We start from the raw sequence: 12,665 nt of genomic DNA, 5'->3' as shown, positions 1-12,665 counted from the left end.
TCTTATTCTAATTCTTTCTAATTCTATGCTATTTCTATCCTATCCTATTCTGTTTTTTATTTTTCTTTTCTTTTCTATTCTATTCCATTCTATATTCTATATTCTATATTCTATATTCTATATTCTATATTCTATATTCTATATTCTATATTCTATATTCTATATTCTATATTCTATATTCTATATTCTATATTCTATATTCTATATTCTATATTCTATATTCTATATTCTACATTCTACATTCTACATTCTGTTCTATCCCCTTCTATTCTATTCTACTGGTTTATTAATACTTGGTATAAACAAATTGATCAGGTAATACACTGTTGATCAAGCACTCATGTATTTTAAAGACGAAAAAAATGCATAAATAAAATCCCCCCCCCCCAAAAAAGAAGAAGAAAAAGAAGGAATGCTAGTGATCCCAGATCTAGGGGTGGGGGGGGGGCTGCTTGGCCAAGAGGGATTGGGAGTAGAGATTTGATTTTTCCCAGAGATTCTGGCACTTTGGGTCAGGGGGGGCTTAGTCTCCCATCCCCCAGAGGCAGAAGGTAACTCTCTCCCCCCCCCCACAAGGCATTGAAAATCAGTCAAGCGTGGGTTGAAACGGTGCCTCCCCTCCGCCTCCCCACCACGAGCCAGGATTGGCCGGGCGAGTGTGGGAAATGCCAACTCGTGTGAAACTCACGGCGTTTCCCCAGCCGAGGATGGGTATAAATAGAGGGATGGGACTTGGGAGCTCCCATCCAGCTGGCCTCTGACAGGCTGCCCTTCTCGCTCTCTCTCTCTTTGGCTCCCTCCTTGCCAACCGACCTGAGAAATGGCCCCCGCTGGCAATGCCCGATGCCACTTTAACCTGGACGGGGAGAAGATGCTGGCCAAGGAAAAAAACAAGGTAATTTGGGGTCCTCCCTGGAGGTTTTGTAAAGAAAGACGGGAGGGCTGTTTGTCTGGAATGGTAGGGGGTTTTCCTGCCTGGGCAAGAGAGGGTTGGACTAGAAGGCCTCCAAGGTCCCCTTCCAGCTCTCTTCTGATTGAGTGAAACAGTCTAGGGTCTCCTGCTTGAGCAGGGGGTTGGACTAGAAGACCTCCGAGGTCCCTTCCAGCTCTATTCTGATTGAATGGTTGATTGAAATGGTCTAAGGTCTCCTGCTTGAGCAGGGGGTTGAACTAGAAGACCTCCGAGGTCCCTTCCAGCTCTATTCTGATTGATTGGTTGACATTTTTTTTTTAAAAGCCACTGGGGGTTGGTCTAGAAGACCTCCAAGGTCCCTTCCGACTCTTGTTATTCTGTAATTCAGTTAACATCTGGGTCTCTGCCCCAGGGATTCCTGGCTGGTTGTCCATCCAGGATGATGGCTCTCAGCAAGTTAATACATAAATTAAAATAATATCAGAACAGGATACGATTCAGGCATGCAGTTCTTTGAACAGAGGCAGGCAGCGAAATGGGAACAGGCAGGGGAAGGAAGGAAGGAAGGAAGGAAGGAAGGAAGGGTTTTGCAAGGGGAAAAAATTGTCCACTTCGACCTCTTTAGGGAAGGATGTTTGCCAGTAGAATCATGGAATCGGAAGGCACCTCAGAGGCCATCCAATCTCACCCCCCTGCCCAGATAACAGCTTGGCACCACTTATCCTCTGTTTGAAGGCCTCCTCTAAATAAAAAAAAACCCAGAAAAATATAAACTTGATTGCAGGAAACAGTATTTTTTTTAAAGGGAGGAAAGTCCCCTTCCTTCCTTAAAATCTCACGACTGTTGCTTCTTTCGTGTTTAGCTTGAGGTTTTAATATGTTTTTTCCTTCCTTCCTTTTCCCTTCTATTTTTTATCTTATCTTCTCCTTTCCTTTAATTCCTTCTCTTCTCTGATTCCTTCTCTTTTCTTCTCTCGTCTAATTCTTTCTCTTCTCTTCTAATTCCTTCTCTTCTCTTCTAATCCCTTCTTCTTTTCTCCTTTAATTCCTTCTCTTCTCTTCTCTTCTCTTCTCAATTCCTTCTCTTCTCTCCTCCTCTAATTCCTTCTCTTGTCTTCTAATTCCTTCTCTTCTCTTCTCCTCTAATTCCTTCTCTTCTCTCCTCTTCTCCTTTAATCCCTTCTCTTCTCTCCTCCTCTCCTCTCTTCTTTCTCACAGCTGAGGAAACCGGTGGTGGAGAAAATGCGCCGCGACCGGATTAACAGCAGCATCGAGCAGCTGAAAGTTTTGCTGGAGAGGGAATTCCAGTGCCACCAACCCAATACCAAGTTGGAGAAAGCTGACATTTTAGAAACGGCTGTCAGCTATCTGAAGAAACAGCATCAGATGCAGGAATCAGGTAAATGCAAAATTAAGAAGGACATCGAAGGGCCCCCTGGCCTTTCTGTTTAGAGGCACGGTATATAAATGAGAAGGGAGAGGAGGAGGAGGGAGACAGAGTGTCATTTTTAAGCCTCTGGGGGGGATTATAAAATCCCAATTTTATTCTTTCCCACAGTCTTGTAGGAAACAAGATGGTGGGGGGGGGGAGGCAAATCAATTTAATAAATAATAACAATAATTCCTGGCCAGGAAATGAGAGCTTTTTTGTGCTTCAAAGTTTGGAAATGTCTCTTTTTGAGGTTCATTGATTGACAGACATAGCAAACCAAGAAAGGTGTTTGCAAAAGAATGACAGCTTCCCAGGCCACAATCAATCCTCCTTCGTTCCTGCCTACCTTGCAAAGGTGTTGGGAACAACCCCGGGGCCAAATTATGGCCTCTTTCTTTGGCGCAAATCACCCTCTTCTTTGAAAGACCCCCATAAACCCTCGCAGGGCGCAGTCTTGGGCAACTGAATGGAGCGGAATGCTTCCTGGCCAGATACCCTTCCCGTCACCAGAACAGAGGTTTTTTTATTCAGCAGATATATCCTCGTTGTGCCCAGAGAGAGAGGAATACCTGCCTCTACCAACCATGTTTTCCCAAAAATAAGACCTCCCCGGATAATAAGCCCCATCGGGCTTTTGAGCCCATGTGCTAAAATAAGCCCTCCCCTGAAAATATTGCAACACGGCAGCAGCCATGAGGTGACCACTCCCCAAAAATAAGGCCCAGTGATTATTTCAGGGGTCAAAAGAAAATAAGATCCTGTCTTATTTTGGGGGAAACACGGTAGGATCGAACTCACAGCCTCCTGATGGGTGAGGCAAGCACTCCGCCTCTTAGGCCGTCGTGCCACTCCTTGGAGAAAATGTGACGAATGTAACGGAGCATATTTGCAAAACGTTTCTCGCTTTCAAGCTCGAGAAAAACTAACCGTGGTTCCATCTTTTTTTCTAGGAGTGAAAAACCCCGAATTCGATTTCCACACGGGTTACCTGCGCTGCTTAAGGGAAGCCTTCTGCTTCCTCTCCTTCTGCCAGACCAAGAAGGAGACCCAGGCCCGACTGATCAAACATTTCTGCAAAATCCACACCATCTCCGATGCCACCTTCTCCCTCCTCTCGTCTCCTGCGCCCAAGAAGCCGTCCGCCGCCAAGAAGCCCACCCCACCAGCCGCAGCCTTCATCTGGAGACCGTGGTAGAGCTGGTGGCTGACCCCCTGAAGACCCCCCGGAAGAGGTCATTGGAAAGGCCCACTCGCCCCAATCCGTGGATTTCCAACCAGGAGAAGAATTAGGGGGATGGGGGTCCTCCCCTGTTGTTGGGGAAGGGGGGTAAAAGAGAACCCCTTCTCTTCTTGCCATTTTTTCCTTCATAATGAAGGCATGAGTTTTGCAGGAACACAGAGAGAGAGACAATTATAAAGACCCCAGGCTGTATCAAACCCAGTGGGTTTAGGGGCTGGGGGCTTCGTGTCCAATCGGGGAGCTGCTTTGCAAAGGGGAGTGGGGCCCGGAAGGCTGTGGGAATCTCTGGGAATGCGATGTCCTTCGGAAAGAAGGGGGCTTTGGGGTGGGGAGGCTTTAAAAGGAGTAGTTTGTATCAAAACAAGTTGACCTCTTCCTTTTTCTTCCTTCATTCTCTTCATCTTTTCTTCCATCCCTCTCTCCCTTGCGTCTCTTCCTTTTTGTTTCTTCTATTCCTTTTCTTTCTGTCCTTCCTCTCTCCCTCTGCCTTCTCCTTCCTTTCTTCCTGTCCTACTTTCCTTCCTTCCCTCCCTTTCCTTCCCAGCTTCCTTCCTTGCCTCCTTCCCCTTTCTCCTGCCTTCTCCTTCCTTCCTTTCTCTCTTGCTTTCTCCTTCCTTCCTCTCCTGCTTTCTCCTTCCTTCTTTCTTTCCTTCCTTTCCTCCCTCCCTCTTTCCTTCCCTGCTTCCTTCCTTTCCTCCTTCCCCTTTCTCCTGCCTTCTCCTCCCTCTCTCTCTCTCTCCCTTCCTTCCTTCCTTCCCTCCCTCCCCCTAACCCTCCCCTCTCCCCATTTTTAAGGAACTCCTGTCCTGCAAATTCCGTACTCCCTTGGGAGGTGGACTTTATAAAGTTTCTTTCATTTTTGTCAGAAATCTGCTCGCCTTTTGTGAAGGCTCTGCCTGTTTATGTATCTTTAATAAGGAGAAAAGTATATCGTGGATTATACCACAATTTACTGGCTGGAAGTAACCGGCCAGAAAACTTTGTAACAATAGAGGATGCTTTCAGATTATTGCTGTGGTTTTAATTCCTCTGATGCCAATTAAATATATGTATACATAAAGATATATATATATGTTTACACAACACGCGTGCGTTGTTTTCCTCTCTTCCTTTCGGATTCCAGAATAGTACATCCAACCAATGCAAAAACACAAAGGATCTTTGGAATGGAAGTGTGAGAGGGGTGGTGGTTGGTTTTGGGGGTAGACTGCTTCTGTAAATGGCAGTTCCATTGCTGGAGCAAAGCCATTCTGTTTTTTATTTCTTGCAAAGGGGGAGGGGCACCTAAGATGTCGACTTACAATGACATCAGTTCACACCGGGTCCCCCCCCCCAAAAAAAATTCCCTAATCTTGAAAATCTTGTTTTTTTTTAAAAGCAATTCTAGCTATCCAGTTGGATGTAAGGTTATAGAAATCCAGATAGTTAACAGCAATCGTTTGCTGAGCTTTATTTCCAGCTTGTGATCTGGTTGTTGACTTTAAAATATTGAAATTACTTCTTATTCCGTTCTTGGGAGGTGCCAAAAACATCCCCTTCCTTGTTCCCCGCCCCCCCCACCCCAAAAATTCTGTGTTATGGGGCAGCTAAGGGGTTCCCAGCTAAATGGCGGAATGAAGAATCATGGATACAATCAGATTTTGGGATTAGAAATTCACAAAGTTCAATGATAGAATCCCTGAACCATCACAACGGGGGTGGGGGGGAGGCTTGGAGATCATCTAGCCCAACCCACTGGCAATTCCTCCAGCAGCAATCTGGGAATAGCAACTGGCTGGGAGGCGTGATTAAGATCCACATCCAAGCCAGGATTTTCACAGGAATCAAGAAACCTTTTTAATGATATCAACCCATTTCTTCCCCAAAGACAGCCAACACAGTTCTAGGCTGCATAAACAGAAAGATAGAATCAAGATGACATGAAGTGTTGATACCACTTTACAAGGCCTTGGGAAGGCCACACTTGGAATACGGCATCCAGTTTTGGTCGCCACGATGTAGAAAAGATGTGGAGACTCTAGAAAGAGTGCAGAGAAGAGCAACAAAGAGGATTAGGGGGCTGGAGGCTAAAACATAGGAAGAACGGTTGCAGGAACTGGGTATGTCTAGTTGAATGAAAAGAAGGACTAGGGGAGACAGGATAGCAGTCTTCCAATATCTCAGGGGCTGCCCCAAAGAAGAGGGAGTCAAACTATTCTCCAAAGCACCTGAGGGCAGAACAAGAAGCAATGGGTGGAAACTAATCAAGAAGAGAAGCAACTTAGAACTAAGGAGGAATTTCCTGACAGTGAGAACAATTAATCGGTGGAACAGAAGTTGCCTCCAGCAGTTGTGAATGCTCCAACACTGGAAGTTTTTAAGTAGATGTTGGATAACCATTTGTCCAAAGTAGTATAGGGTTTCCTACCTAGGCAGGGGGTTGGACTAGAAGACCTCCAAGGTCCCTTCCAACTCTGTTATTCTATTTTATTCTATTTCTGAATTGACCAATATGGTTTATTAAATTACCAAAATAACAGCAGGGCAGGCTGAAAAACAGACTACGATGCACCAAATTAATTAATCCTTGCCAAATTTAAGGTGCTAAGGCGTATTATTAACCCGTTTTAAGTTACTATGCCTTAGCATGAACAATTTTAACCATTTTAAGAAATATGGACTTCAATTCCCAGAATTCCCCATGCCGGCTGGGGAATTCTGGGAGTTGTAGTCCCACCCATCTTAAAATTGTTAAGGTCAAGAAATACTATTAAGGGAAGGGCATTGCTTAGATTATTCCCGCTGAGTTTAAGAAGGCAAAGTGAAATGAAAATGCCTCCTCAATTAAGTGTGTTGCATTAAAATGTTTATTATTACTACTTTGCACCTCTCATTCCCTCTAAGCATTTTTTCTTTAATTTGGGCCAGGGACTTCAAGGAAGTAATCCCTGAATCCTGAAATAGGCGGGGGTTCCTGGAGGCCATCTAGCCCAGCCCCCTGCCCAGAGTAGGAATCCCAATTCAAGGAAGGAATCATTGAATGGATGGATTGGGAGAGAACTCAGAGGTCATCTAGTCCAACCCACTATCGCATCCCTGACCAATGGCCATCCAAGCTCTGATAAGACTCTTCCAGCCAATAGCAGCATAGGGTGCCCTAAATACAAACCTCAAAAAGAGATTTGAGGAACCCCAGGGTGCTAATTCCACCTCTGGGAAGGTGACTTTGGCTTCATTTTTTCAACCTCTCCTACCTCGTAGGGTTGACGTGAAGCTAAAATAGAGGGAGATCTCCCCCAAGGATCCACCTTGTGCTGGGGGGTGGCGAGATGGAGGCAAAAATGTTTTAAAAATAATGTAGAGAAGAAGGGAAGGAGAAAGAGAAGGAGAAAGGGAAAAGGAAGAAGGAAAGGGAAGGAAAGGAGGAAGGAGAGGGACAGAGGTGAAAGGAAAGGAAAAGAAGGAAGGGAAGGAAAGGAGGGAAGAAAGAAGGGAAGGAAAAGAAGGAAAGAAGGGAAAGGAAAAGAAGGAAGAGAAAAGAAGGAAGGAAAGGAAAGGAGGGAAGAAGGAAGGGAAGGGAAGGAAAAGAAGGAAGGAAAGGAAGGAAGGAAAGGAAAGGAGGGAAGAAAGAAGGGAAGGGAAGGAAAAGAAGGAAGGAAGGGAAAGGAGGGAAGAAAGAAGGGAAGGGAAGGAAAAGAAGGAAGGAAGGGAAAGGAGGGAAGAAAGAAGGGAAGGGAAAAGAAGGAAAGAAAGGAAAGGAAAAGAAGGAAAAGAAGGAAGGAAAGGAAAGGAGGGAAGAAGGAAGGGAAGAAAAGAAAAAGGAGGAAGTAAAGGAAAGGAAGGAAAGGAAAATTAAATTGTAAAAAACAAGATGGATAAGACAAGACACAGAATTCTCTAAAACTACGCGGAACCTCAGAAACTGGAGGGTTTCCCCCTGTTTGCAATGCAAATCCCATCATCCTTGCCCCGGCCCCCTCAGACCGATGGGAGCGGGAATCCAAATCACCCACTACGTTGGCTTTACGCCCTGTCTTATTTTATTCTCAATGCCTTTAGCCGCAGCTGATTCCCACCTTTCTCCCCCCCTCCCCTCTTTTTTCCTGGGGTTCCCAGGGGGAGGCCGGGGGGGGGGGGAGAGTTGGATGCGATCTTTATGACGTTGACCCCTTCCGCCCTCGGAGGCCCTTCTGGACAATAGCCCCTATTAACCCCCGGCCCCGGCCCACCCACCCCATTGTTCGCCGGGGCATTTCCCACACTTTTGGGCAAGCCTTGAAACTGTTCAAAAGCGGGGCAGAAGAAAAAAGGGCCATTCACCCTCTTGAAAAGCCCGTCTGGGAAGATCAAACCGCCTTTCGGAAGCCCCTTTGGGGAAACCTGGGAACGGGACCCCCCCCCCTCCCCTAAATAGCTTCCCCGGCTCAGTTTCAGCCCTTCTCAGTCAGAGGCAGCGGCCGTTTTTTCTACCTTTTGGTTCGAGGGGCTTGAGAATTCCTCTCTCTCCCCCCCCCCTTCATTTCTCTTTCGGTGCCTTCCGTTTTCTGCCCCCTTTTTTAACCGAATAACTGAGTTGGAAGGGACCAACAGCTGCCCAGTCTCTTCTTAAAGGGGTCCACTGATGGAGACCCCAGAACTTCTGAAGGAACAAACTGTTCCTTCCATCCATCCATGTATCTTGCCTGCCTGCCTGCCTGCCTGCCTGCCTGCCTGCCTGCCTGCCTGCCTGCCTATCTATCTATCTATCTATCTATCTATCTATCTATCTATCTATCTATCTATCTATCTATCTATCTATCTATCATCTTATCTCTATATCTATCTATCATCTATCAGATAGATAGATAGAAAGATAGATAGATATAGAGATAGATGATAGAGAGATAGATAGATAGATATCTAATCTTTATCTATCATCCATCCATCCATCCATCCATGTATCTTGTCTGTCTGTCTGTCTATTGAACTGTCATCTATCTATCTATCTATCTCTATTTCTATCTATCTATCATATATCTCTCTCTATCCATCTATCTATCTATCTATCTATCTATCTATCTATCTATCTATCTATCTATCTATCTATCTATCTATCTATCTACCCATCCATCCATCCATCCATCCATCCATCCATCATCTATCTGGTTCCACCACAAAACCGCGGTAGACAAAAGCGCGCTCGACGAAAGCGCGTACGTGACATCATCACAGTGCGACGAAAACATCACGCTGTGAGCAGTAAATTTAAAATTAAAGCGAAAACCTTACCCTAACCCCCCCAAACCTAACCCTAAACCTAACCCTAAACCTAACCCTTAACCTAACCCTAAACCTAACGCTAACCCTTAATCTAACGCTAAACCTAACCCTAACGCTTAACGTAACCCTAAACCTAACCCTAACCCTTAACCTAACCCTAAACCTAACCCTTACCTTTATGTGAATCGGCTTGCTTTAATTTTTTTTAAATTTTAATTTAATTTATTTTTATTTTTTTTCGTCGCGCTGCTGATGACGTCAGGTACGCGCTTTCGTCGAGCGCGCTTTAGTGGACCGCGGTTTTGACGGGTTACGCATCTATCTATCTATCTATCTATCTATCTATCATCCATCCATCATCTATCTACCTACCTACCTACCTACCTACCTACCTACCTACCTAATCTATCTATCATCTATCATCCATCCATCATCTCTTCCCCCCCCTTTCCATCTATCTCTATATCTATCATCTATCTATCTATCTATCTATCTATCTATCTATCTATCTATCTATCTATCTATCTATCATCTATCTATCTATCTATCTATCTATCTATCTGACTGACTGACTGTCTGTCTGTCTGTCTATCTATCCATCCATCCATCCATCCATCCATCCATCCATCCATCCATCTATCCCAGAATGGTAGGGTTGGAAGGGACCTTGGAGGTCTTCTAGTCCGATCCCTTGGTCACACAGGAGACCCTGTATCATTTAAGACAAATGGCTGTCCAGTCTCTTCTTAAAAACCTCCAGTGATGGAGCATCCACAACTTCTGGAGGCAACCTGTTCCATGGGTTAAATGTTGTGAAATTATAGAAAAACAGAATCGCCAAGTTGGAAGGGACCTTGGAGGTCTTCTAGTCCAACCCCCTGTTCAAGCAGGATATCCTATGCCATTCTCTTCAAATGACAGTCCAATCTCTTCTTAAAAACCTCCAGTTTGGCTTTTTCCCCCTCCCCCAAGAGGCAACTGGACTTCCTGGTTTTTCTTTGAAGACGTTTCGATTCTCATCCAAGAAGCTTCTTCAGCTCCTTTGGCACAGCCAGGACCTGGATGACTGAGAATCTCCATAGATTCCAGTGTTTGGAGCACTCACAACTTCTGGTGGCAAGTTGTTCCACTGGTGAATTGTCCTCACTGTCAGGAGATTTCTCCTCAGTTCTAAGTTGCTTCTCTCCTTGATTAGTTTCCACCCATTGCTTTTTGTCCTGCCCTCAGGTGCTTTGGAGAATAGCTTGACTCCCTCTTCTTTGTGGCAGCCCCTGAGATATTGGAAGACTGCTATCATGTCTCCCCTAGTCCTCCTTTTCTCTAGGAAAAAAAAAACTCCCCAGGGTCTTAGAATATACAATATAGAATAACAGAAGCGGAAGGGACCTTGGAGGTCTTCTAGTCCAACCCCCTGCTCAGGCAGGAAAGCCTACATCACTTCAGACAAATGGTTATCCAACATCTTCTTAAAAACCTCCAGTGTTGGAGCATTCACAACTTCTGGAGGCAAGTTTAATCCACTGATGAATTGTTCTCACTGTCAGGAAATTCCTCCTTAGTTCTAAGTTGCTTCTCTTCTTGATTAGTTTCCACCCATTGTTTCTTGTCCTGCCCTCAGGTGCCTTGGAGAATAGCTTGACTCCCTCTTCTTTGGGGCAGCCCCTGAGATATTGGAAGATTCCCATCATGTCTCCCCTGGTCCTTCTTTTCATTCAACTAGACATCCCCAGTTCCTGCAACCGTTCTTCCTATGTTTTAGCCTCCAGTCCCCTAATCCTCTTCGTTGCTCTTCTCTGCCCTCTTTCCAGAGTCTCCGCATCTTTTTTTCTTTCTTTCGTGGTGACCACAACTGGATCCAAATATTCCAAATATGGTCTGAATAATAAGACATTCGCAGAAAAGGACCCAGGACCCATGTTTTTGGGTGCATCTGCTCAAACACACCCATTAAAAAAAGAAAGTCCACTTGGAAACTTATTTCCCTCCCCCTTATTACCATATTTTTGGCACTGTTTATCCAAAATTGGACACCTTGATATTTATTCCTACGATCACATCTTCTTCTTCCTCCTTTCTGGCCTCTAATTCACCTCCAGATTTATATAAAAAAATAAAAATAAAAGGGGATTTGTTTTGAGGGTGGGGGCATCACCAGAAGTTGGGTTAGGGAAGCGTGGTGCCCATGGCCAATATCTCCATCTCAAAGGGGTGACTCGGAGGGCGGCCGGACCTGAGGCTCGGCTGGCTGGCGGTGTGACCCGATAAAAGTCCCTTTTCCCACACGGCGGCTCATTCATGGGATTAAAAGGCCCAACAAAGGAGGGGAGCTGGGAGCATCTGGCCGGCAGGGATCAGATTCGGGAGGAGGGAGGGGGAATCTATATATCTAGATCTACAGTACATCACAGAAGTGAGTGCACCCCCTCACGTTTTGTAAATGTTTAAGCGCATCTTTTAATGGCTGGGTGTTATTTTTTTGAGGGGATGGCACATTTACACAGTTATATAAACTGTATGCTCACTACTTTACATTGTAGCCAAGTGTCATTTCTTCAGTGTTGTCACATGAAAAATCTCTATCTCTCTATATCTATCTATCAATATCACTCTATCTATCTATAATTCTCTATCTATCTATGTCTGTCTGTCTGTCTGTCTATCTATCTATCTCTATATCTCTATAACTATCTCTCTCTCTCTCTCTCTATCTAAGTATTATCTCTCAGTGTGTGTTTGTCTGTTTCTCTCTCTCTCTTCATATCTCTATCTATCTGTCTGTCTGTCTGTCTGTCTGTGTCTGTCCGTCCGTCCATCCATCCATCCATCTCTCTCTCTCTCTCTATTTATCTATCTATCTCTATCTATCTATCTATCTATCTATCTATCTATCTATCTATCTATCTATCTATCTATCTATCTATCTATCTCTATCTCTATATCTCTCTATATCTATCTATCTATCTATCTATCTGTCTGTCTGTCTGTCTGTCTGTCTGTCTGTCTGTCTGTCTGTCTGTCTATCTCTGTCTCTCTCTATATCTCTATAACTCTATCTATCTATCTATCTATCTATCTATCTATCTATCTATCTATCTATCTATCTATCTATCTATCTATCTTATCTCTCTGTGTTTGTGTGTCCGCCTCTTTCTCTCTCTCCATATCTATATCTATCTATCTATCTATCTATCTATCTATCTATCTATCTATCTATCTATCATCTATCTATCTGTCTGTCTGTCTGTCTGTCTGTCCGTCCGTCCATCTGTCTGTCTGTCTGTCTCTCTATATTTCTATCTATCTATCTATCTATCTATCTATCTATCTATCTATCTATCTATCTATCTATCTATCCCTCCGTCCATCCGTCTGTCTGTCTCTCTATATCTCTATAACTATATCTATCTATCTATCTATCTATCTATCTATCTATCTATCTATCTAATCTATATCCATATCTCTCTCTCTCTATCTCTCTATCTCTCTATCTCTCTCTCTCTCTCTCTCTCTATCTCTATCTCTCTATATATCCATCTCTCTCTCCCTCATTCTCTCTCTCTATCTCTCTCTATCTCTCTCTATATCCATATCTCTCCTCTCTTATCTCTCCACCTCTCTATCTCTATCCATATCTATCTATCATCTATCTATCTATCTATCTATCTGTCTGTCTGTCTGTCTGTCTGTCTGTCTGTCTGTCTGTCCGTCCGTCCGTCTGTCTGTCTGTCTGTCTCTCTATATTTCTATCTATCTATCTATCTATCTATCTATCTATCTATCTATCTATCTATCTATCTATCTATCCCTCCGTCCATCCGTCTGTCTTTCTCTATATCTCTATA

General features: G+C 44.3%; 1 protein-coding gene across 1 annotated transcript; it reads left to right on the top strand.

Annotated features, from left to right (window-relative positions):
* The first annotated feature begins 836 nt into the window (after positions 1 to 836).
* On the top strand, positions 837 to 3,591 carry LOC116523451 (transcription factor HES-5-like). Its single transcript, XM_032238569.1, has 3 exons — positions 837 to 895; positions 2,132 to 2,312; positions 3,296 to 3,591. The coding sequence occupies exons 1-3, from the start codon at positions 872 to 874 to the stop codon at positions 3,538 to 3,540; spliced, it is 450 nt and encodes a 149-aa protein (XP_032094460.1). The 5' UTR covers positions 837 to 871; the 3' UTR covers positions 3,541 to 3,591.
* The last annotated feature ends 9,074 nt before the right edge of the window (positions 3,592 to 12,665 follow it).

The sequence above is a fragment of the Thamnophis elegans genome, unplaced genomic scaffold (assembly GCF_009769535.1).
Source record: "Thamnophis elegans isolate rThaEle1 unplaced genomic scaffold, rThaEle1.pri scaffold_319_arrow_ctg1, whole genome shotgun sequence".
Taxonomy (NCBI): Eukaryota; Metazoa; Chordata; class Lepidosauria; order Squamata; family Colubridae; genus Thamnophis; species Thamnophis elegans.
This window is presented reverse-complemented; position numbering and strand designations above follow the sequence as displayed.